General features: G+C 37.5%; 1 protein-coding gene across 2 annotated transcripts in view; it reads left to right on the top strand.

Annotated features, from left to right (window-relative positions):
* Positions 1 to 23,517, top strand: part of SUCLG2 (succinate-CoA ligase GDP-forming subunit beta) — a 107,318-nt gene that overhangs the window by 8,275 nt on the left and 75,526 nt on the right. For both annotated transcript variants that reach the window (XM_054640022.2, XM_077184630.1), the window contains exon 2: positions 12,145 to 12,286. In XM_054640022.2, coding sequence (XP_054495997.1) covers positions 12,145 to 12,286 — 142 coding nt within the window. The remainder of the gene's footprint in view (positions 1 to 12,144; positions 12,287 to 23,517) is intronic.

Genomic DNA, 23,517 nt, shown 5'->3' with positions numbered 1-23,517 from the left:
ACATAATTTGACTAAAATTAATTACTAATGCAAAGCAGAACTTCTGATGGTGAGAACATTGACAAAAGCAGAAATTGAATCTGGGAATTCATATTCTTCCTTTGCCCAAGCAAAAGCTCTGAAAATCGATTCCAGAGGTGTAAAGCTTCTGTAGACATGTTTGCTCTTTGGGCACATGTAATTCTGTTTTATTAGGCTGAAATTTGGTTTAAAAATGCAAGGAAAAAATACTTTGCCAACAATTTCTGCAGTAAGGACAGGGGGCATTGTTTGGCTCTTGGGGTGGATTGGCAGCTTGGTGTTTGGGCTGGCAGCTTTGTTTTGTGACATCCTGTTTGTGAGGTGACCTTCTGCTTGTTGTTTGAACCAGATAGTTTTCATGTAATCCTGCAGAAAAAGGAACCTGCCCTGTGTCAGGGTTTTTGGAAGCTGTTAATGGTTCACTGGTGAGGTGAAGGTTCATGGCCTGGGGTGTCCTCAGCCCTGCTCAGGCAGCCTGTCCACACAAGGCAAAATGCATCCCAGGGCTTCTCAGGGTCACCAGGCTGCTGTCACTTAATTTGCAGAAGTTTTATTTTGCTGATTGCCTATAGATAGAGTCCTGAATACTCCCCTGGGTGGGCAGCAGGATGCAGCTGTCAGGGGTTTGGGGATGTCCTGCTTTATTTGGAGGTCAGTCTGTAGCAGCCTGACTGAAACAGCTGCTGAACAAGGTGTGGGAAATGGAGAAGAGAGGTCAGGGTCTTGCTGTTCAAGAGAACAGTCTTCCCACCCTCTCCTCTGTTGCTTTTGAGGACTTTTGTAGTCCTCACAAACCCATACATGCAGACACCCAGAAGGATCATCCAGGATGATGATGATCTGCTAGGATCTGCCTTGTAAAGCACGAGGATGTGGGCTCAGATTCTGATTTTGAGAGATAAGGAGAATAAGAATGACAGAAGGAGCTCAAGTGTGACCCCGTGCATGTTCCTGGTAGTTTACAATGGAGCTTAGTGGGTAGGAGAGTGTATTTACAGAATAGCTGTCAAAATCCCTGAGTGTAAGCAAGCTGTAAATAAGTCTATAAAGTGTAATCGTTACTGGAGACTTTAAATCTGCAATGAGTGAAGGACTTGCTTCAAGTTCATTCTTGTGTCTGCTTCCTTGCATGAGAAGTAAACAGAAGGATAAATCAGAAAGCTGAGTTTGTACATATATAGGCACACTGGAAGATATAAAGGCACATTGGAAGAGGATTGTGTAAATTCATTTGTGCTTTCTGGAGCTAATGACTGAGCTCTGCAGTGGAAGAACATCACACCACACTCACTGTGGTTCAGGAGAGGGCAGAGGTAAAGCCTGGGATAATCAGTTTGCAATCAGACTGAACCTAGAAGGACAAGGAGGGGCACAAGATCAAGTCAAAGAGCATAGTAGAGCAGGCATTCAGAAACCCTTGAGGTAAAAAAGGGTTTCTTGCAGTAGACAGCAGGAACATTGAGGAAAACTAGTAAGGGAGTCAATACATTTTGTTAAGAATGCAGTCAGGATCTTCAGTCCCACTTCCACCCTGAGTACATTTATTCTTACAATTTCATCTGCAATACTGTGAAACACACAAGACATAACTGAGATGTTTATAAAACTTTGTGGTTTTCATGCTCATATTCCTATGGTTTTGTTTAAAGGGAAAGGTTCATGAATAGACACTCTTCTGTTTTCTTAATCCAGTTAATATGGTTTGGTAGTCTAAATTTTGGAATTGTGAAAGAGATGGGTGCTGTCTTCTGAAATCCTCTTCTGTTTCTGTGATATTTGGTAAAACACAGCAAAATTTTTGCTGTTAGAGCTATGGTGGAAAAATTTAGATGTGCTTTAATGAAAGAGAGAAATAAAGCAAAGAAAGCCTCCCCAGCATCCAGCCACTTCAGAACTGATGGACACAATCCTGATGTTCCTCATTTCCAGATGAGGGATTCTACCATTGAGAGAGGAAAGAAAGCACTGGGTCAAAAATAAAGAGGGATGTTGAAGTATCATTGTATGTTTCCTAATAAATATTGATTAATATGTCACTGTAGTTTAATATATCTTTTAGTGGAAGCGAATGTTGTTTTAAAGATGGAAGAAGTAAATCCTCATGAATATTTCATATATTTATTAATGAATTAATTTTGAAGCAGTAGGTAGCGAATGAAATGTATAAACCCCCCTCAGTAATGATGGCATTTTAATTTTAATGTGGAAAACCTTTACTAGAGCCACATATTTTTAGATTCAATTACCTTGGAAAGTTGGCAGTTCAGCTAGCAAGTGAGTTTTGGGCAGGTTCTCCCACTTCAGTGAGCAAATCGGGGGAGAGTGAGGGAGTTTGATTCATGACTTGACTTTGGGGTCAAATCCAGTAGGCTTATTTCTTTAGCTAAATCATTCACTTTCCCAGGTTAATTTTAACATTCTGGGTAGGCTGTTCAGGTTGAGGCTGAAACTGTTCTTTTTATAATTGGTTTCTGCAGGATCTTGCTACTTTGAACTGTCTTGTATTACACAAAAATGTCAGACCTTCCTACTCTGCCTAAAAGTGTTCCCTGCTGCAGTCCCTTGTGTCTAACTTTGTATTTTCTTCTTAAAAAGCAGAAATGTGGCTTATGTGGCTATCTTATGTAGAGGATATTTTATGTTTATTTGATAGAAATTTCAGTTCGTTTCTGTGGTATTATTGAAATAAAACTCCTTTGGTAAAACTGAAATTTGAAGGGGAACTTAATATTGTTTCTCATTTAAATTGTGTATGAATAAATGATTACAAATTGACAGATATGGCTCTTTCTTGAGTGAAAAACCAATTTCTATTTCCTTCTTAATTTAGGAACTTAAAATTATTAAGAGAGAAAAACAGAAAATAGATGCAGTCCCAACTCAAGCAAAATGAACTATGAATTGAAAATTTAATCAGTGCTTTTGTTTCCAGGGCTGTGTTGCATTGCACTAAATGCAGATGAACCAGCTTTTCCTTAGGATTTATTGGTAACAGAGGTACTGCAGGTGGTTGTGTGGAAAATGCAAAGTTCTCCCTGCTGGAGGACCTAAACACCTACTGCTACTGATGCCTTGTTGGGACTACCTAAAACCAGACAAAATTAAGATAATAAAAAGCTCTTTTGTTTTTATTGAAGGGCCTTCAGGTACATTTCAGGCAGATGAAGCCTCTCCAGGGACCACACCCAAACATGGATGATGGGTCATGGTTTTAACTTGGGCCTTTTTCAGAGGGCTCACCCAGAGGATTCACTTGCTACCAGGCTTTTATTATTCCATTGAACAGTGTACAATATTTTCTGCATTAATTTGTTTTGAAATAATTCAGCCATACTTTATAATGCCTTATGGAACTCATCAATATTGCCTGCATATCTGTCTAATGAGAGCTCAGTAAATTAGCATATTCATTAAACAAACAAGTTATTGTTCTGTTAGTAATTGGTGACTGCCTGTTTTTCAACAGATGAGTGATGTCAACTGGCATCAATTGGTTTAGTGTGCTTTGTTACCTACAGGTAGGTAATCTGTGCTTGATAATCCTTGCTTTATTAGGTTTTATTAAAATAATCAGTGCTGCCTGGTGATGGGAGAAGAGTAGTTTCTCTTAACTAAAAAGGATTAGATCCCTAAATATACCTTGTTTAGCTTTTCATTTTAATAGATTCCTTCCCTAAAATTGACATTTATGAGTTTAACAAAGCTCTTCTCTTTGTTTCTTTCATGTTTGTCACCTTTTTTTTTTTCTGCTATGATGCACTCTGATTCCTCTCTCTGGTTTGCAGCAGCTCCTCTTAAAAAGAATCTTGCAATGTGTGACAAGAGAAATTGGTTTGTCCTTGAACTGTGGGAAAGTATTGAGGGCAAGATTTAACTAAGCACTTGTTTTGATTGCCTCGACTAGAAGTAAGTGGTGACACAAACACCTAATGCAGTAATAAAAACAATCCTGTGATTGTTTGAAACCACATTTCTGAAGTTCTTCTGGAGTGTTGCTGTTCTGGACAGTGAATTGCAGTGAATGTGAGCAATTTTTCTGGAAGGAGAAATGCTCTTGAGCAGGGAGGGGGTTTGATGCTGTCTTGCCAGGCTTGGTTTGCAGCAGGCAATGAGTCTCATTTTCAGGAACGAGAGCTTCTGAGCAGAGGTGGTGGCTTGTTTCACTCCTCTGAAGTTGATCAACTTAAAATTTATGCTTTCCAAGCTCTTGGTCACCCTCTCAACTGTTTGAGCCCAATTTTTTAAACAATTTAACAATAGCAATCCTAATAATTATAGTAACTGTGAGCTCCTTTTATTAAAAAGCCCCCATTTCTTTTTTCTATATTTTGTCAGTATATGGAGAGAACCATTTAGTTATGTAACACATCTTGTTTCAAAGAGTCATAGATGTTAGGAATAGTAGCAATTATCCAACAGAGCAGGCAGTCCAGATTTACTAAACAAAAAGGTAGGGCCATACTTCATGTGTGTTTTTTATGTATTTTATTTAAAGTTAGGTTTCATAAACCTTTGTTGCATGGACAGATCTCACTTGTTCTGAAAAGTGAGTGTATAGTTTATTGGTATGGAACAGTAAATTACCCTGCAGTTTATTGATCAAAATGCATTAGCCTTTAGAAAACTGGGAAATGTGATAGGTATTTTTTTTCTGTGTATTTTACTGCTCAGGATATTTTGTGTGCTATATTTTCAGGAATAAATACGGAATTCAAACGCTTATAGCTGTTAACTAGAGTTTCTGTGGGGTTTTAATCAGTTAAAATGAATTCCCATTTGTAGGAATAAGTAATGGAATGTTAAAAGGTCTTCAGCTTTACCTGTAGCTTTAAAACCAGATGCTCTTATTTAAGGCCTGGTCTGCTTATGGTGCTTTGATACAGACTAAAAAATAAACAATTCCTGACTGCTGTGAACAAAAGTATGGAAATTGATTTTGTCAGGGAAATATTCAAGGCTTCTTCCTAAACTAGCTCACAGAACCAATTTTATCCCTCATAAATATATCACAGAGGTCTAGATGGAGGCTTTGATCATAATCTCAGTGTTGGATGAGGCTGCTGGACCTGCTGGTACCAAAGGGACCTTGCTGCCATCTGGCATCACAGCCAAAGCAGGCAATTTGTGATGGGCATGGAACACAGTTTGCTCTGTGGCTTTTAAACAGCATGCCCTGGATGCTGGCTCCTGCTTTGGAAGATGACAATTGCTGGTTTGTGGCAGCCAGCAGGACATTAGTTGGGAAGGGCATTTTCTGTCCTGTTGTCCCTAATGTGGCCCCAGGTTTGCAGTGTTGGCCTCTCTGAAGAGAAGGGGATATGTGCTGTGGCTCATGGGACAGCTTCAAGCCCATCAGCCTTACCTCTTTCCAGTTTATTCTTCAAAGACTTGCTTTCCCTACAGAGCATATTTTTGCATTTTATGACTATATTTGTGGTAAACTTCTGTTTAGTTGTGGTGCCATTTTGCTACATTTTTGTTTCTTCTTGAATGAACTTACTCATTTTGTGGCCACTGCCAGCAAACTGAAATAAGTGCTTTAGTTTGTTTTCAGTGGCCTATGTGGTATATTTTAAATACATGACCTAATAAAATGTGTCTGTACCTACAGTGGTTTATATGAGGGTATTCAGTTTAGTTTATTTCTGATGGTTTCTTTTTGAGAGAAACTTCTACATCTTTGTCAATTACAGAGACTGTATGTCAATAAATATAGTAAAGGTTTATGCCTCACATTGATGAATGGTCTGCTCTTTCATTACTGTCATCTTTGTGTATCTGCTTTCCTTCATATGTGCTTGGAATTGTATTACAGGACAGAGTGCACAAATTGAATAAACTGGAATGCTGTAGAATGTGTTGGCTAAGCAAATAGATTTTTTTGGTGACAGACATTTATTTTTGATCACATATACTAAATACATCTCCTCTTAATTTCAGATACAGACTACATCTCCTCACCTCCTCAAAAACACCATGGTTTTTCTTCCCAATTGACTTATTTCCAATATAACCATTACAAAAAACCCCAAGTTTATAAAACCTGATACTTATATATTTGACATATAATTTGCATTCATGCAGAGCTAATTTGTGTTGCTAGAGCTGTTTCATACTGGCACAGGATCAATGAGCACAGTTACAGCTCCTTGGCTTCTGTGGAGCAGCAGAGGGAGAAGAAAGAAGTGGGCATTTATTTGCCCAACTTTACTGCCAGGTGCTTTTAAAAGTCCATCTTTTTTTGTGATACTAATACTGGTTTTCACTAATATTGTAAATGAAAAGGAAGTGTTGGATGTTAGAGTGTGTCTTCCTGTTAACAGTGATGCAATAAAATGCATTAAGCTATGCTAATGAAAACAGTAGAGCTGCTCAAATTATATAGGTGTGTCAAGGGATGTTCAATTATCCTAGAAATTTGCTTAGTGGTGGTTTTGTTTTCTTTAATAGTGTTGATTAACACTGGATTCTCTTCCCCAAGCTAGAATCATTTGGCATTTTATAAAAGTAGAGTCTTACCAAGAGAAAATAAGTATTATATTTAGAGCTTTTTTTAGGGAAATGATCTACACATGAGCTCTGGACTTAATAAGGTGAAATATTTGGTTGTGGATGGTTAGCCAAGGTAGTTCTACATGGAATTAGGCATGAAATGGCACTAAATTTTTAAAATTTTTATTTTTTTTTTTATGACCAGGAGGCTTCAGTTGTAATAGAGGGTGTAATTTGAATCTTCAGTTGTTTGTCAGACTTGACCTTTCAGTTATTCCTTTTGACAGCTTCTTCATATTCTTGTTAAAGAACAGACATAAGTGATTCTTTCTATTTTATTTATTCTATTTTAAAAAGTCAGCCTTGGATATTTCACCAGGGAGGCCAAAGAATGAGAAAACCTCATCCTGAGCATATAGGCTCAGGTAAGAAATAGTCAGTGCCATACTCTGATGAAGTTTGGGTTCTCTGATGCTGCTCCTGTTTGGTGCTTACATGGAACATGTGTTAACATTTCTTTTCAAGCAGGGTTTTGCTGAAGTAGTTAACATACAACTTGCAAACTTGATGAATGTGTTAAGACAGTTTCTTCTGGTTTTATGTGTGTGTTTTCTTTTTCCAAAAGCAAGCACTCAGTAGATACCTCCTGGGTCATCTGAAGGATGTTTTACATCTCAGTAGTTAATGCTGCACGTATACCAATGATGTCTCTGTTGCAGTGTTTGCTAAATCTGTTTGAGGGTTTTTGGGGGGAAGTTTGGTGTTTTGTTTTTGGTTTTTTGGGGTCTTTTTTGGTTTTTTTTTTTGTTTATATTGAAGCAAATTTTTGCTAGAAGATGTACTTTTAGTTCCACTCTGCTTTAACTAAGTTGCTAGTTTTTCAGCCCTTGTTATTTAAATAATGCAATTTTTTTCTTGTCATGTGACAGCTAAAGAATTGGCAAATGGCATAGTGGAAGAATAATGCAAATCCAAATACATTATTTGTGCAGAGCCTTTAGCATTTTATTAAAAAAAAACCTACAAAAAAAAAGTGTTAAGCAAGAGCTTGTGCAGGTTATATGAAGAATCAATTTTTTTCCTAGCAGTAGTCAATAAACCACAGATACAATTCTGCAACACCTGACCTTGTTAAGATGATCATAAAGAAATATTTGATTTCTTGATGTGTGTGCCACTCATTTAATCATGCTGTGGGACTAAATATGGTCTCTGCTTATATAAAGAAGGAACTTTGGACAGAAAGCTTGTTCAGAACAAAATACACAATTCCCACTAATAGCAATTTTCTAAATCCTCCTCACTATATATATTTTTGGTCTACATTAGTGTGATTCTCACTGGTAACAAAAATCTTGGCGATTGAGAAGGGAAGAGAGATCAGAGGTGAAACCCAGGCAATATTTTTTGCTTTTGGAAAATGCCAAATAATTCTAGCCAGCAGGAGAAAATCTGGTTTGAAAGTTGTACTTGAATAAATAATTCTGCCTTCATCTCACTTCATGTTACTGCTCAGTTGAGGCCTTTTGTTCCACTTACTTGAGTTTTGGGATTTTTGATGTTGTTGTCAGGCTCTCAGGAAATGTTATCAGTTGTAAAAGAGCTCTATTTAAGTGTACTAATCTCTTTGATAAGCACTTTCATTAGAAATTTAATCTTAAGAAATATCTTATTAGGATGAATTTAAATCCTCTTTAAAGCATTATTATTTTAAATAACAACATTTTATTTTCTGTGTGCTGCTAGTAATGTTTTCTTAGTTTCAAAAACTGATTTATTCTTAAACCTTATTTGTGGTTTGAAAATAAACAACACCTTTTGATTTACCAGGCAGATCTGAACCTCAAATAAGATCCACTCTGCATCTTCAATGTGTACATCAATACACAACACAAAGTTCCTATATGAAAGAATAACAGAAAATGCTACCAGTGGAAAATTTTCTGGTGCTATGTCTGTCATCTTATGAAGATGAAAGATGAGATGTCACACAGGGAGTCAGGGTTTACTAAAATCCACACACAATTTCCAGTCTCTTCTTCACAGGCTGGTGGGACAGGATCTACTCCTTGTACTGCAGCCCAACCTTGCAATAAAGAGAGAGATCAAACACAGATACAGCTTGAACTTGTGGAACATTCTGGGTGTCAGCTGGGACAGAGCTTCATGGAAAGATCTGAGACATCTCTGGTGTTTTCTCATCTGTTTTCTGACCAATGTGTGAGGAGATAAAAATATTCAAGGGGGGATAAACTGGGATTAGAAGGTGATGAGAACAATTAACAGAAATTACTAAAAGCTAGACTCTGCTTTCCTGTGCTGTAGGTTCTCTTTCAGCTGTTCTCCCCATTCCCTTTTTCACACTGAGATTATTTTTCTGATGCTGATTTACCATCTAATTCTTTAGTCTGTCTTTGCTGAGAGCTGGGACTGAACTGGCCAATCTAACAGTGCTGTTTGATGCTGCTGCAAGCAATGGAACAGCTGTAAAACAGGAAAATGAGTAAAACAAAGATGTGATGGCAGAGTTGTGTTCTGTGCCAGATTAAAGTCTCCTTCTAACAAATTTCAGGGGGAAGGGTTGGATTAAGGCTGCCCATAGAAGACTATCTATGGGAAATAGCTTTCTCTCAAACCTTGTAGGTTTTTCTCTAGAGTTTTGGGGCTGTACCTTTGTGCATTAGCATCTTACTGTCAGTCTCACATGTTGATTTATCTCTAGAATGCATAAAAGTTTATGATGCCCAAGAATTTAGGCCATTTGAAGCTCATCTGAGATTTTTGAGAATGTTTGGTATAAATGTATTTGGAGGGTAGGGATTCAAGGTTCTTGTACAAATTCAGATACAGATTTATTGCAGCCAAAGCATCTTGGGTGGAAATTAGTTCAAAGCAGCATCTCATGTTTCTGTGATTTCATGGTCACCTTTTTTTTGTCTTCACCCTAAAATGCATGTCCACAGCTGTTTTGATTTTTCAAGATAGTCTTGAAAGAGCAGTCACCTTTACAGATTCAAAGCTTGTGCTTTATTTCATCTCTTGTAACTGCTTTGGTTTTCCTGCTGTCCCCATGACATATGGTGGGTATCCTGCAAGTGCTTTAAAGCAAGTTTTTCATGTTCCTTACTCTTCAGAGCTTCTGGTACAGACTTCAGATACTTATTAATTATATCAAGCAGTTCATTCACAACCAGGAGTTTGTCTTTTGTGCAAAGACTTGATTGAAAGTGCTCAGTTGGCACTCAGTAAGATGGTCTCTCTTTGAATTATGTGATATAGCAGGGAAAAAAGTCTGCTCACTAACCTGGGGTTTGTAGGCTTTGTTCTTCTGTGCCAGCAGTTGTTGAGCAGACCTTTGTCTCATCACCCTTAGGACTGTCTCATCACCCCCCAGACCCTTTTCTAAGGAATGGTTCTTTTATTTTCTTTCTGTGTTCTTCAGACTGGTCTGGTTCATCATTTAGGAAAGAAATATTTCGTAATATCATAATATTAATTGTCCAGCTTCTGTAAGAAATGTCCCTTATGTCTGTCTGCGCTTTATGCATATATAATAAGACTTTTAGCATCTCATCAGTGGAGTATCTCTGTGGGACATTTTGAGTTATATTTTGAGTTTTAATGCTGTTGGATCCCAAAAGCACCTGTGAGGTGCTGAGAGGGTTCTTGGGAGCAGAGGTCACTGCAGTTCCCATTAAGCAACAGCCACAAAAATCCTCTCCAGAATTAATTTTTAAAAATATATTTTCCTTCTTATTTATTTGATTTAGATCAGCTTAGTAATACTTATATGTGAAACTGGTTTATTTTTCTAAGTTATGAATAAAAGCTGTTTTGAAGACTTGTTCTAAATTATAAAACCAGTGACCAAAATTTTATCAGCAGTATTACTGACCTGTAGAATTTTTTATATAAAGTAAAAGGGTCCCTCCTGGCCCCTAGTGTTAATCCCTTTGTGGGAATGATCCTGAAGTGATAATTGTTAGAGCCTAGCAGAGAATTTATAATAGGAAAACAAATTAAATGTCAACAATTATGAAAGGGACTTTAAATTTTGACCCTACCTTTGAAGTATTGCATAACTGTAATAACATATCCATGAATAGCATGGAGGAATATAAATCATATGAGGTGTCTGTATGATGTGCAGAATTAGAGATAGCCATGGAGCAAACTGACAATGCCATTTTGTTCCTCTAAAATACGTTAATCAGGTTATGCATAAAAGGATTTAAAATGTCATCCTGAGCTATTTGTAACTGTTTAAGTTCAGTGGGAGTCACTTTTACAGAAAATATGCAGTTCTATACTGTAGAAGATGGGTTTGTGTTTTCTTTGTGCATCAATCTTTTGTGCTGTGTTTCAAAGAGAATAGAACAGATGGAAGTTTGCTTTTGAGACAACTCAGCCTGTAAACCTTGAGTGTTGTGAGAGGGTGTGTTATTGATAGCACAGAGAGGTTTTGTTTCCAGTATAAAGTTGCATTAGGTTGATAATTTTTTTATCATGCTGTTAGAGATGAAAGTATAGTAAATAATCCTCTTTGTCCAACATTTCAAATACCTAGCACTGGCTTGCATGCTGTGTTCCTTACTTCAGGAGAAACCAAGAACTGATTGTGGCTGGCTGCCAGGGGGACAGCACTTTGTCTCTCCATGTGGGAAAAGCATCTTTGGCTGGCACAAAATGGAATAAAACCATTGCCAGGAGCCAGCTCCACCTTTGCCATTATAACATTGCCAGGAGTCAGCTCTAGCTCCTTAATTATTGCTTTTGTGTGCATCAATTCATCCTGTGTGGAGAATGTGTCTTTTCTTAAAACCATTCAGTAAAGATCTCTGACTTCTGTAGAGTCTCAAGGATTCCTGCCAGGACAAGCACATGGGGTGTCTTGGTGTGTGTCAGATCTTTGTACCCATGGGGTGTGGATGTGTTTATATTCCCACAGGGGCATCTAAACTGGCATGTCGGGAATGAGGAGGGAATTATTCTCATTATTCTCATTATTCTAATTATTATAACCAGCTGTTGTTGGCCTGGCATGGCTGATGTGGCTGTGCTGGTGTCCTGCTGCTTAGAAGCACAATGAACAAACCAGAGATAGCAGACCACTGAAAATACATGTATTAGTGTATAGTTTCTTACAGAATAATGCTAATTCCATGTCACTTGTTTTTCTTCTCAGATGTGCTTCAACAAATACATAGAATCAGTGGAAATAATTTTATAGGGAAGGATTAGGTGAAATGTTGTATAATAAGGATATTTAACATGAAACTGAATTTGTTTTAATGTAAGAGTCTGTTACTACTTTTATAGCAGAGGAAAACATTGAAACATAAATAGACTTTGGAGTTCAAGCCAAATTTGCCTTGATATTAAATGCAAGACATTTTGTCTGGCCAAGTGAGCCTTGTGTAGCTTTTAAAAAATATCTGTAGCTTTCAGAGCACTTGGGATGCACAAATGTTAAGAAAAGACACTTAGGTAAATCAATAAGTATTTTACCTTTTCTCTGGGTGTTGTTTAACTGCTGGTTTGAGATAACCATAAGGTGGAAGAGCTCAGTGGGCTGTCTCATGAACTCTTCTTAATGAGCATTATGTTATTTTCCCCTCTTGTTGTTTCTAGGCTGTTCAATTAACCCCCAGACGATGGCTCAACCTGCAGGAGTACCAAAGCAAAAAAATAATGGCAGACCATGGGGTTACAGTTCAGAGATTCTTTGTAGCTGATTCTGCAAATGATGCCCTGGAGGCTGCTCAGAGACTGAGTAAGTTGACTGATAATGGGAGAACTCTGCTTCACTGGGTAGCAATCTGGAAAATAAATTGTTTTCTAATAAGTTTAAACAGTCTTTACATTCATGCTTACTGAAAAGCTTTGATATTTCATCCAGACTATAAATATATGCTCAATTTTATATATGGACAAGTTTTAGTGGCAGTACTTAGAACTTTATTTCACAAATGTTTTGCATGCAGCATGTAACATGAATTCTTTAATTAACATTGTAATAATTGAGAATGTAATAAATTGTTGTGGAGGAAATGTGTTTTGTATACTTGATATAACTTAAGGATCTGAAATAAATGAACTTATGTAACAAGCTGTTTTCAAACAAAAATTTGCTGTATTCAAAAGCAAAGGAAGGAAAAGGTTGTGGCCTCTCCATTTTAAAAGATATTTTGATGTTTGTAAATGTGTGTTCAAATGAAGAAGTAGAAAAGGTGAGTTGAGTTACCATCACAAAAGGGTGTAACAGTGCCTTGAAGACAAGACCCTGCTTCTGGAGCTTTATTTTGTTTCTCTGACAACATCCTCATTGTGGTGTGGTGAACAAAAGATGATAATGTGGGTCAGAAATGAATTTATGTAATAGCTTTTCTCTCAAAAATAAATTGTTAAAGTACTTTTTCAGTCTGTTCTAACGGAAATAATTTTTCTATTGTTTAAAGTTGCACAGTTTCCTCTTTTCATTCAGAGTTTGTTAATATATCAAATATCAAAATGCCAGAGGCCAGACATTATTGTAGTCTAATTGTGTAGTAACAGGAAGGTTTTTTGGTTTGTGCTTTACATAATGCACAGGCCACTCAGTTAAATGCATTTCAATTTTGCACACTGGAAGGTAAATTAACACAACTTACTCATACCCAAGATCTCATCAGAGCTCAAGTAGCTGAGTAGCATTAGCATAATGGCTTGTTCAATCTCTAGAACTTCATTAAGGTGATACATCTTTCAGTGATCAAAACCTTCTTATGACAATCAGTATATTTGAAAATATATCTGAAATAAAAAACTAAATGCAAGTGTTATGGGCATTTAGCAGTACAAAATGGCAAATTTGGACATAAAGCAAAGCACGTGAAATTGGAGTGTTTCCTCGTGTCTGGATATCTGAGGAAATCAAGGAATGCTAACTGAAGCTGTGGCAGGTTTATCACCAGTCTTACAGCACTTAAACTCTCCTCTTCGTGATTGAACTCATAAATGGATTGGCCTGTCCAATAACTATTGCTGTTCTTGATCCCTGTGACTATTTGGAGATATAAATTACTCCATTAAAGGCAGTGAACCTCCTCTGTTTTATGATGCTAGGTTTATTTTAAATAACCTCTGTAGCTTGCTTGCTTTGCAAATCACAGAAATATCTGTCTGTTAAAAAGAAACAAACAAATAAACAGTGTTTAAATAACCAAAAGTAAAATCCAGAACTAAAAAACGTTTGCTCACGCAACTTGATCGGGTAATTTTTATTTTAATTGTGTGGGCTTGCTAGCACTTCAGGAAGTAGAAGTTAGTGATACCTTTCTTCATTTGATGTAGTTGCACTCAGCCATGGTGCACTACTGAGCATGAAAGAATTGTGGTTTATGGTGTGGAATCTATTTCATGTTGGAATGACTGACACACCATTGATCCACTTAATAATTAACAACATCCTCGTTATCATTCTGGTGCTGTGCTGTCCTTGTACTTCTAACATGCACTTTGAAAACTGAGAATCAAGAACATCACTTTTGCTGCTGTGGTCATTGTTGTTCCAAGATTTTGCCAGGTTTATGTTCTTTGTGATCCCTCAGATTAATATTGGCTCTGTCACTCAGGGTTATCTGCACAATTTGCAACTGAATATGCAACCACACAAAGTAAAAAGACATGGGGAAACAGGAAACTTCAGCCTACAGGAGGCATGAAATATTATGAAATAAAATAACCAGTGAAGGCATTTTGGGGATGTTGTTGATAGGCAGGCATTCTGCAGTAAAATATGGGGAGAGGCCAACCTCCCCTGCCAAGTCCTGCTCAAAAATCTCATGTTTCAGGTGCTGTGTGTCACATTGCAGCTATCCTTCACTTTGGCTTCTTCAAACAAGAAAAGGTGCTTGTCAGCATATTTTAAGGGTAAAGATAGGATAAAGTTCTAAAAGTCAAAGGTTCAGTATTTTTCTTGTGAAAGAAAACTCTTTCTATAGCCCTCAGGAATACAAGAAATACAGAAAACAAGAATTTTCCTTTTTAATCTTAGAGCATTACATCACTCATATGGGTCTGTGTGTGTGATTAAGGGGTACAGGTAAGGGGATAGGAATTTCTGTCATGGAAGTCTGCATAAAGTCTGGAATTCACAATTTAATTTCACAATTTCACCAACTGTTTTCTGCTTGACAGAGCTGTCTTTACTGCTGCAGGGCCTGCGCTCACCAGCTCTGCTATTGTTGGATTTCCTGTTGATGCAATGGAAAGAGATGAGATGATTTTTTGCTGCTGTCTTCACTTGTCAGGAAGGTGTTAATGCATGTCTTCTTGAAAGGGTTTGCCTTTATCCAGTATCAGCAGTTTTGTTACACTTTGCTCATTTCCTCTGTTTCTCTCTATTTTTATTAATATATACGCTGAATGTTAATTTTTCTCAGATACTTTCAAAACTTACCAACTGCACAAAAGACAGTCTGCAAGGAAATTTTAATGGAACTAAAGGATTTTTTTTCCCCTTCTAAGATAAGAATGGCAGATGTAAGAAAAATTAACATGACATCACTAATATTGACTTCAAAAGAAGTTGTACACAATACAGAATTAAGCCCCAAGGAATTCATTGCCTTCTATGTGCTAAGCAATTTCCCAGTGTAACTTTTGTAGAGAAGGCAATATTTGCAGAGTGCCAAGAAATTCAGTCCACAATAGTTTTCTCATTTGTGTTAAAATTCCTTGTTTTTCAAGAGAGGAAGGAAAGATGTTGTCCTGCTTTGCTGCACAGTATGGTGTTGCTTGATCTGCTTTCTGAAGAAACTTAATTTGTAAACAAGTTCTTACAATTCCAGTGCAACTATTTAATAGAAAAAAAAAAATACTTGGGAGCCAAGTTTTTGTCTGATGTATAAGCTCATGTGGCTGTTTTTATATTAACTCACAAGTCTTCTGATCTAATTCTCACATAATTTAGGGCTTGTTTAGCCAGAGAAGGCATTTCCTTACTTGCTGTTTCTTTTCCTTGTACTGTAGCACCAACACCTAAGGAGATAATCCTTATCTAGGCTGTGTGTGCACTGCCACTGCCTGCACTGTGCATCATTTGTGAAAGGAAAATCTGTGCACTGTGCATCATTTCAGGGCATCGTTCACTCTGGGCTCCTCAGCACAACCCCTTGAGTCTCGTGTTCTGCTCTTTGTGCTCTGCCTGATGGAGGAGTTGTTAAGGGCCCATCATTTCCAGCCAGGAGGTGGGCAGAGCTGAGAGGGGCTGTGATTCTGGTGAGGGGGCTGCTGTGCACTCTCATTTGGCTCTTTGAATCAGTAGAGAGCACAGAGGTGGCTGGCACTGCTGACAGTCCTAAATCGATGCCAGGAACTTGGCACGTGTTTCTTTTTCTGAATTTTAACAAAAACAATAGAATGCTGCCTGTTGCCACTTAGAGTGTTTCATTACATTTAGGAATCAGTCAGGTGCAGTGTTCACACTCTATCACAGAGAAATGCAGTTCAATTGAGAGCAAGGTTTTTATTCACTCTTCTTAAAAAAATAATAAAACAAAATATAGCCTCTGCATGTCCTATTTCTATTGCTTATGCATGAGGGAACTCATAAAATTCAGCTTTGGACTGAAGGTGTGCTTTTTCTATCAGGCTGGAGAGGTAAACATGTATTTTATAAGGAACAGAAAAGGTTTATTGAAGCATCTTTTCATGAGGTCATTTACCTGTCACCTATTAGTCACCATTTTTTAGAATATTAAAAGAGTTCTTGGTCATGTGAGCACCAGTCTCCTTCCTTTCTCAGTTCCTGAAGATTTTTTTCTCCCCATGGCTTTTTAATTTAAAGGGAAGGCTGCATTTTTAGATGCTGTTTTAGATCCCTTATCTGGAAATTCACTTCTCTAGTACTAGTTGTGAAAACCACTTGAAAGCAATTTACGTTTAGCAGGGATCAAAAATTGACCTTTAGGCTGGTGGTGTCCTTTTTGTGCAGATCATGAACAATTTGTTGGTGATAATGCTGTCTGCATTTAATTTAAGCTTTTATGCTGGGAAAATTAAAAACATCCTTGAACCTGATGTTTCTGAGGATATTTGAAATGTGATTTCAAGTCCTTTTTTGTTATACCAGGAAGAGCTATTCTATGAGTATCCTGTACAGAGTGGCCGCCTATATAAAATTTTATTTGAGAAACTTGGCTACTTAGCTGATCTTTTTTACCTGTCATCATGGGGTTGCTTATGTGATTTAATTTTCTCTCTGTTTCTGTCCATCAGGATAGGTAGCAGAATAGATAGGTAGCTTCTTTCAGCATTTCTATGATTTTCTTATTTATTTCCATTCTATGCCTCACTGTGAAGTAATAATTTTTCACCTGTACAAAAAGAGTTATTTCTCCAAAACCCTCATGTACTTCGTGGTTATAACTAGTTATTTTTTAAAGCCACTCAGGTAATCCTTTTCTGCATATGTTGAAAAAGTCATGTGTTGCTGCAATAGCATTCCAGGGAACTGTGCACAGAACTTTGCTTGCTGGTGAGCAACAGCTCTCCCACAAGTCCTCTTATTTTCTCTGACAGCTTTTATTAAAGTTCCTTAGACTTAAATTATAGCTTTCTGAAACTGTTCTTTTCAGGCAAAATAATGCTGTAAGTTATTGACTAATATGACCTTATTCTCACATGGGTAAGTACTTAGAAAACAATCTTTTAAATTTAATAGAAAACTGGTGGTGGATGAGCTGCCTTGGACCACGTTCAGTGTTACTGAACATGAGTACATGAGTATTTCTTTGTTCCACTTAATGGATTTTGCCTTGTCAGAGGAATGAAATCTACAATTAGAGTGAATCTTCCTTTTCCAAGCCACTTCTCAATGATAGAAAATACCTGTTAATGCTCCATTATTTGCAGTCTTCATAACACATCCCTTGAATGCATCAATTCAAAGCTCCACAAAATTTGTCAGTGTCTGTGGTTTTGCTCGCTTTCTGTCCCTTGCTCAGTTCCCTGTTGTTTCTCAGAGCCTTCTCCTCCCTGTGCTCATTTGCTCTTTTCTTCTCATCCTTTCTCCCACCTTATGAGTTCTGATTGGGAAAATCCTCTTCCCTTTTTTTTTTTCTTTTTTTTTTTTTTGTGCTAAACAGTCAGTTGTTACCCTATTTAGCATAGTTAGAGCACATATTTAGCAGTTGTGTACTGCTAAAAGCCATTTTTGTGCATACTGGTTTTTTGCTTGCTGGAGTGCTTTGCTCAGACCCACATTTGCTTGGCTTGGCAATCACAGAAGGTGATTTTTCTGTGTATGATCAGAAGACAAATACTGATTGCTAACCATGGTTTATATGATATTTAAATATTATCAAACAATATTGCAAATAATAGTTTTTTTCCTACATTTGTCCATGTTGCAATGATTTGATTTTTGGAAAAAATCCCCAAGTATCAGAGTTGTGCAAACAACTTTAATATTCTCATTTGTGTCTGAAAATGATGAAAATAATTAAGTAGAGTAAAAATTATGAAGGCAACATGTTGTTTGCTGCTGTTGCAGTAATCCTTTGTAGGAGGCTTGGTAATCAATATGTCAGTGACCCAATTTATTTACCTCATATACTGGAGGAAAAAGATCAGTCCTGGAAAATCAGAGGAGCCAGAAAAGGTGTTACAGGGTTTTGTTCACCAAATGTGCTGTGCTAGGGAGTTTGTTGGAAGGTCCTGGGGAATTTGCTGTGATACAGCTACAGAACAAACCAGGAATAAAGCACCTCTGCATTGTGGTTATTTTTATGCACATTCTTGATTTCCTCACACATTGCTTTTTGGGGCTTTAGCTTAATCTGTCTTGGAAGCTGAACTGCACAAGGCACAGTCAAGGTGGAATTAAGATTTCCTTTGAGGGTTTCACACTCAGTGAATGTTGGTGCTACAGGACCTTTCCCCTGGACAGGAGCCCTAAAGCTGTGCTGTTTTCTCCTCTGTATTTGTGTGGGTTGGTTGGGTTTGAATCTTGTAATCCTGCCTATGCTTCCCTCCTCCCTTTGTGTCTCATGCTGAGAAAGTGTTTCACAGAGATGGCAGAGAATTGGAAAACTTTTGTGTGCAGCAGTGTTTAAGCAATGCAACATCCTTGGTACACCCTGGGAGGGCTCTCTGCCTTTGCTTTCCTGCTTGTCTCATTCCACCAATGTTTTTCCACATAAAGCCTTGGCACCTCTGTGTTTTCTGTGTTTTCTGTGGAATCCAGGCAGCTGTGGAACCACACATGCATTTGTTGGTAATGGCCAATGTATTGCATCCTGTGTGCCAGAAAAAACAGGTAAAGAAACTTCCAGCTTCTCTAGCTGGGAGCTTGAGTTTTATTCTTTTCCAAAGAAACTTAATAATGGATTTTGTCAAAGCTCACCACTGGGTATTGTTTTGTTTCAAGTTGAACCTTTTTGTTTCAAGTTAACTTAAAAATTGTGGGGTTTTTTAATATTTTAGAAATGAACATACTTTGCAAGACCCTCTGCCTCCAGAGAAATTACAGAAATAGTTATTTTGAAATGCATTGTTATGAAAAACAAATTGTTTTGTTTTTCTTATCTATTCCCTTCGTTAGAGAATTACATGCTGAGTGTGAGTCAGTAAATGCAAGCTTGAGACTGCTTACATTAGTTGGATATTTTATAACCATTCTTTGTCACCAAATGTCTTCATATTCAATAGATTTATAGTAATATGAGTAATGGCTTGGGGGCTAACAAATCAAAATCTCATTTCAGATGTTTGACACTAATGTTGAGCTGACTTATTGTTCTCTGTGTTGGATTTCTGATCAAATTACCAAAATAGCTGCTTCAAAGTAAAACACAAAGTCAAAAATATTCTAGAAATGGGGTACTGAATTCAAAACATAATGTGTGCCACAGAGTGTGGGTTTTTGGAAATTTCATTTTTGTTAAGTACACTACTGGATTTCTGTTCATAAAAGAAGGAGACAACACAAGTTATAGTTCTTGATTCAGGAATTTTATCATGTGGTGAAAAATGCAAAGTTTTACAAGAAGGGTACAAGATGACTGCTGGTATTTATTCCACTCTTGTCACACCATATTTTATGGTTCTTCAAGGTAGTTTTGCAGCTGCAGAACAATAACCAGATGCGTAATTGAGAAGCAGCTGCATGAAATTTTCATTTTTTATGCATAAAATCAGAACCATTACACACACTTTATGTATAAGGTACGAAATACTAAACAAAAATGTTTTCTCTGTAGTACTAGCAGCTGTGTAAAGGAGAGAAATCACTTCTTCTATACTCTCTAGGTGCCCATCAACTTCTAAATGTTCAGGGCCTGATTACTGAAAGCAAGTTTCATTCTTCTCTTGTTTTCTTTCTTCTTTTCCTTGTTTGTTACTTATGCTGTGTTGTGCTGCATCTTCTGTGTGATCAGTCCCAGTGGATAATCCCATGTATAGAGCTCTCAAATAGAAAATTGATGCTCATGACTGTTTTTCATTTAAACTTTTCAGTAGAAGGACTTGTAGCACAATCATGTTGAATAAAATCTAAGAAGGAATGATGGCAGTCCTAAGATAGGAGAGTTCATGATTGATATTGTCATGATTTTCCTGTAGTGTGCCCCAAGTGACACAGGGTACAGCAGGAAGATACTGTTGTTGGTTATCTACTTTTTATATATAATTTATTTGGGAAAGTTTCCCTTTGTTTTTTAAAATTGTCAATTGTTTCTATTAAATTTATTACACATTTTGTCTTTATGCACCAGGTGGTGGTTTAGGATGGGCTGGATTGACAAGTAAGGATATTAACTTGTACATTTGCTATAAAAATGGCTTGGAACCAAGCCAGGAATCTCTCACAGCTGACTTTTCAACTCTTGTGAAGCTCAGAGAACATGCAGCATCCAGCCCCCATGCCGTGATTCCCATCCCCTCTTTCCTCCTCAGCCTCTTCCAGTCAATGAGGTAATATTAACTGGTATTTTGCAAAGGTTAGGGTGCCTTGCAAGAGCTTGTTTTATCTTTAAAGACAGGAGTAATTTACAGGTTGAATATATCAGCAGTTGAGAAGTATGATCATAAGAGGCTGTGATTATTTTTTTTTTTTGGTAGATAATCTCTACCTAAAATGGTAGAGCAGTTTTTGAAGCTAAGGATGTTCTGACATTTTGTTAATCTGCTACTTCATATTTGAGAAAGTGCTGTGAATTTAAAATATGTTTATCTACATTTCTTCAAATATTTGCAGTTCAAGAAAAGTAAAATATTTCAACACATTTATGAATACAAAATGTGTCTTTGTAACCCTGCTGGATTCAGCTGGGAGATATTATCTGACTCTCTGCATCACAGTGTATTTTAAATGATGCTCTAACCCTTGAGGATGTCACCACGAAAAAATATTTAGTCAGAATCATGTTCAGGGTAGTTCCAGAAGTTAGCTATGCTCTTATTTTAAGTGATTTTTGTTTTATTAAGAAAAATCTGAAGTTGACAATTTTACCTCTGTGTGGCACACTCTCCCTGGTCCTACAGTTAAAGTCAGCTTTTGTTCTGTGCATCATTATGAAGGGGAACATTTTTCTTGCACCTCCCCTGGGCTTAGTTGGACTGCTCACCTGAGTAAGATGAATATGGCTAAACTTCAGGCTATAAATCTTAAATTTATCTATTGTTCTAAATACTTAAGAACAGCCCTGGGGGTTTTGGAGAAAGAGAAGAGAAAGGCAACCAAGAAGAGTTTGCTGTATAAACAGTTAACAATATAAAGTTATTTACATTTAACAGTTAACAATATAAAGTGCAGCAGAGGTGAACTGGGAAGGTTCACCTGTGCTGCACTGCACTTCCCTCTCCTCCTGCCAAGTCTTTGACCCCTCTGTTCCTGCAGTTGTTCACCTGTTTAGCAGGAGCTTTCCTGATCTTGGTGTGTTGTGCTTTGTCCCCACTGCAGGTTATTCATAGAAGTCCTGATGCCACGTCTGCATGCCCAACACCCCCTCTTGTTCTTGTTCCCACAGATAAATCTTGTACCCGGGTTTTGGGTTTAGCTCATTAGATGTTCAGTGTGCTTGATTTTCTTACTGCCTTTCCACATCTTGCCTTCAGTATAATACAGGTTTTGCTTGGGTATTTTGGAATAAAATTGGGACAAGAGAGACTTGAGACTGATTACTGAAAATTTGACTATCTTAGGAAAAACTATTCTTATGCAATCTTCCCCCCCCACAATTAAATACAGGCTTATGTCTCATGCCATAAAGTAATTTGCCATTTAAATATGATGATTAATTTATACTATAAATAACTTGCTTATTTTATCTTCTGAGTCACATTCCTATTTGAAGTGCATATACAGATAGTATTTATTTAGTTGTTTTTTTGATCCTTAAGAAGCCAAACTAGGTGCTTAAAGATGTTTGTATGAAAAAGTTGTTTTACAATTTTAAGATGAAAAAATTTCATGTATTTTCATATTTTATGTTGTTGCTTTACAAGATGAGACTCCTGAAATGTTGAGCTTATGCAGCTTTGTGACCATTTTCACAATTTTGATTTATGGGTTCTGATTTATGGCTGAGTTTTATGTTGAGTTTCTGATGTTTAGAGTCCTGTAAATAGCGAGAGGTCTGGACTTCCACAGACTGGAGTAAGCATTCCTTCAGAAATCTCTCTGCTGCTGAAGAAACAAAATAAACCAGTCAAATGAAATACTAGAGAGAGACTTTTAAGGGCCAAGGTTCAGTGGTAATTGAACATGAGTTGCATAGCACTGAAGATGGCTGGAAGTCAGAATTTTCAGTTGTGCAGAAAGGATGCAATTAGTGCAGTTAACAGCAGGTAGGGCATGATAATTATATGTTCTTTTGTCTCTATGAATTGTTTTAGCTATTTAGAGCCTTCTTCTTTTGCATGCTATTAAATAAGGTATACTTCAAGAGGCTTTCTGAGAGTAAACTGTGACCACAGTTTATACAAATGTGATTTATGCTCCCTTAGACACCAGTTCTGAGCTTGATTTTGAAGTGAGAAGGTTGAAAGGTAAGAAATGGCAGAAGCATGAACAAAACATCATGCAAAAATGTTGCCTTTAAATAAAGGTTGCCCTATTGTATATCTGACACTTCAATAAAATCTGGAGCTCTTTCCAGCAGCACAGGGAGGAGGAGTAATCTGCTGTAGGTTTATTTTCAGCTGTTACCTCATGTGATTTGTAAACCAGGCAGACAGGATTCCATGACTCTGCAGAAGCTGAGAAGTGGGCTTTCTGATGTGCCAAAGCAGCTTGCTGACCTTGAGCTAATGAAATATTAACCAGTTGTCAGGATGACACAGAGCATCTGTTTTTGAGGATTTGTAGGAGGGGACGTTGGGATGGTGCTTAGGTGACATCCCTGTCATTTATGGCAGACTGGCTGGTCCCACACACTCAGCTGCCAGGGTTATAGAGCTGCTGTACAGATGTGGTCACATCTGCTGCTGACAAGTTTGACACACATTTGATCCGTGATCCTGCTTGTCTCAGGCTGAGAGGGTGCTGAAGGGCACGGTGCATGAAGGGTGTGACCATCTGGGATGTACTCACTCACCTCTTGTGTCAGCCCCTTTATAGGTTCAGCGTGGGTTCAAGGCACTTAAATCAGCTGCACATTCTCTTTTTTTGCCACCAAACCTGGTGTTTCATTCCAATTCTGTATTTTTTACCCAGAAAAGTTCCGTTTATATGTGAGTAATTGGGAAAGCTCCCAATTCCACTCTTTGATATGATTGCTCACTCATTGTGGTGTTTAGACTGTACAATTTCATTAAAATATCTACAGTTCAATTTCCAAGCATAATATCTGCCTTCAAAATCCCCACAGAGCTCAACTTGCAGGAAGCCTAAATGAAACAGCTTTGCTGGTTTCCACTTCATGTTGAGATACATCCTTTCCTGCAAATGCTGATTGCCAAACCAAAAGCTCTCTCTTGCTTTTATATTCATTTTTCTAGGCTAATTTAATGTTATGAAAC

The sequence above is a fragment of the Agelaius phoeniceus genome, chromosome 11, assembly GCF_051311805.1.
Source record: "Agelaius phoeniceus isolate bAgePho1 chromosome 11, bAgePho1.hap1, whole genome shotgun sequence".
In the NCBI taxonomy this organism is placed as follows: Eukaryota; Metazoa; Chordata; class Aves; order Passeriformes; family Icteridae; genus Agelaius; species Agelaius phoeniceus.
The sequence above is the reverse complement of the archived record's forward strand: the minus strand, read 5'-3'. Positions and strand labels throughout refer to the sequence as shown.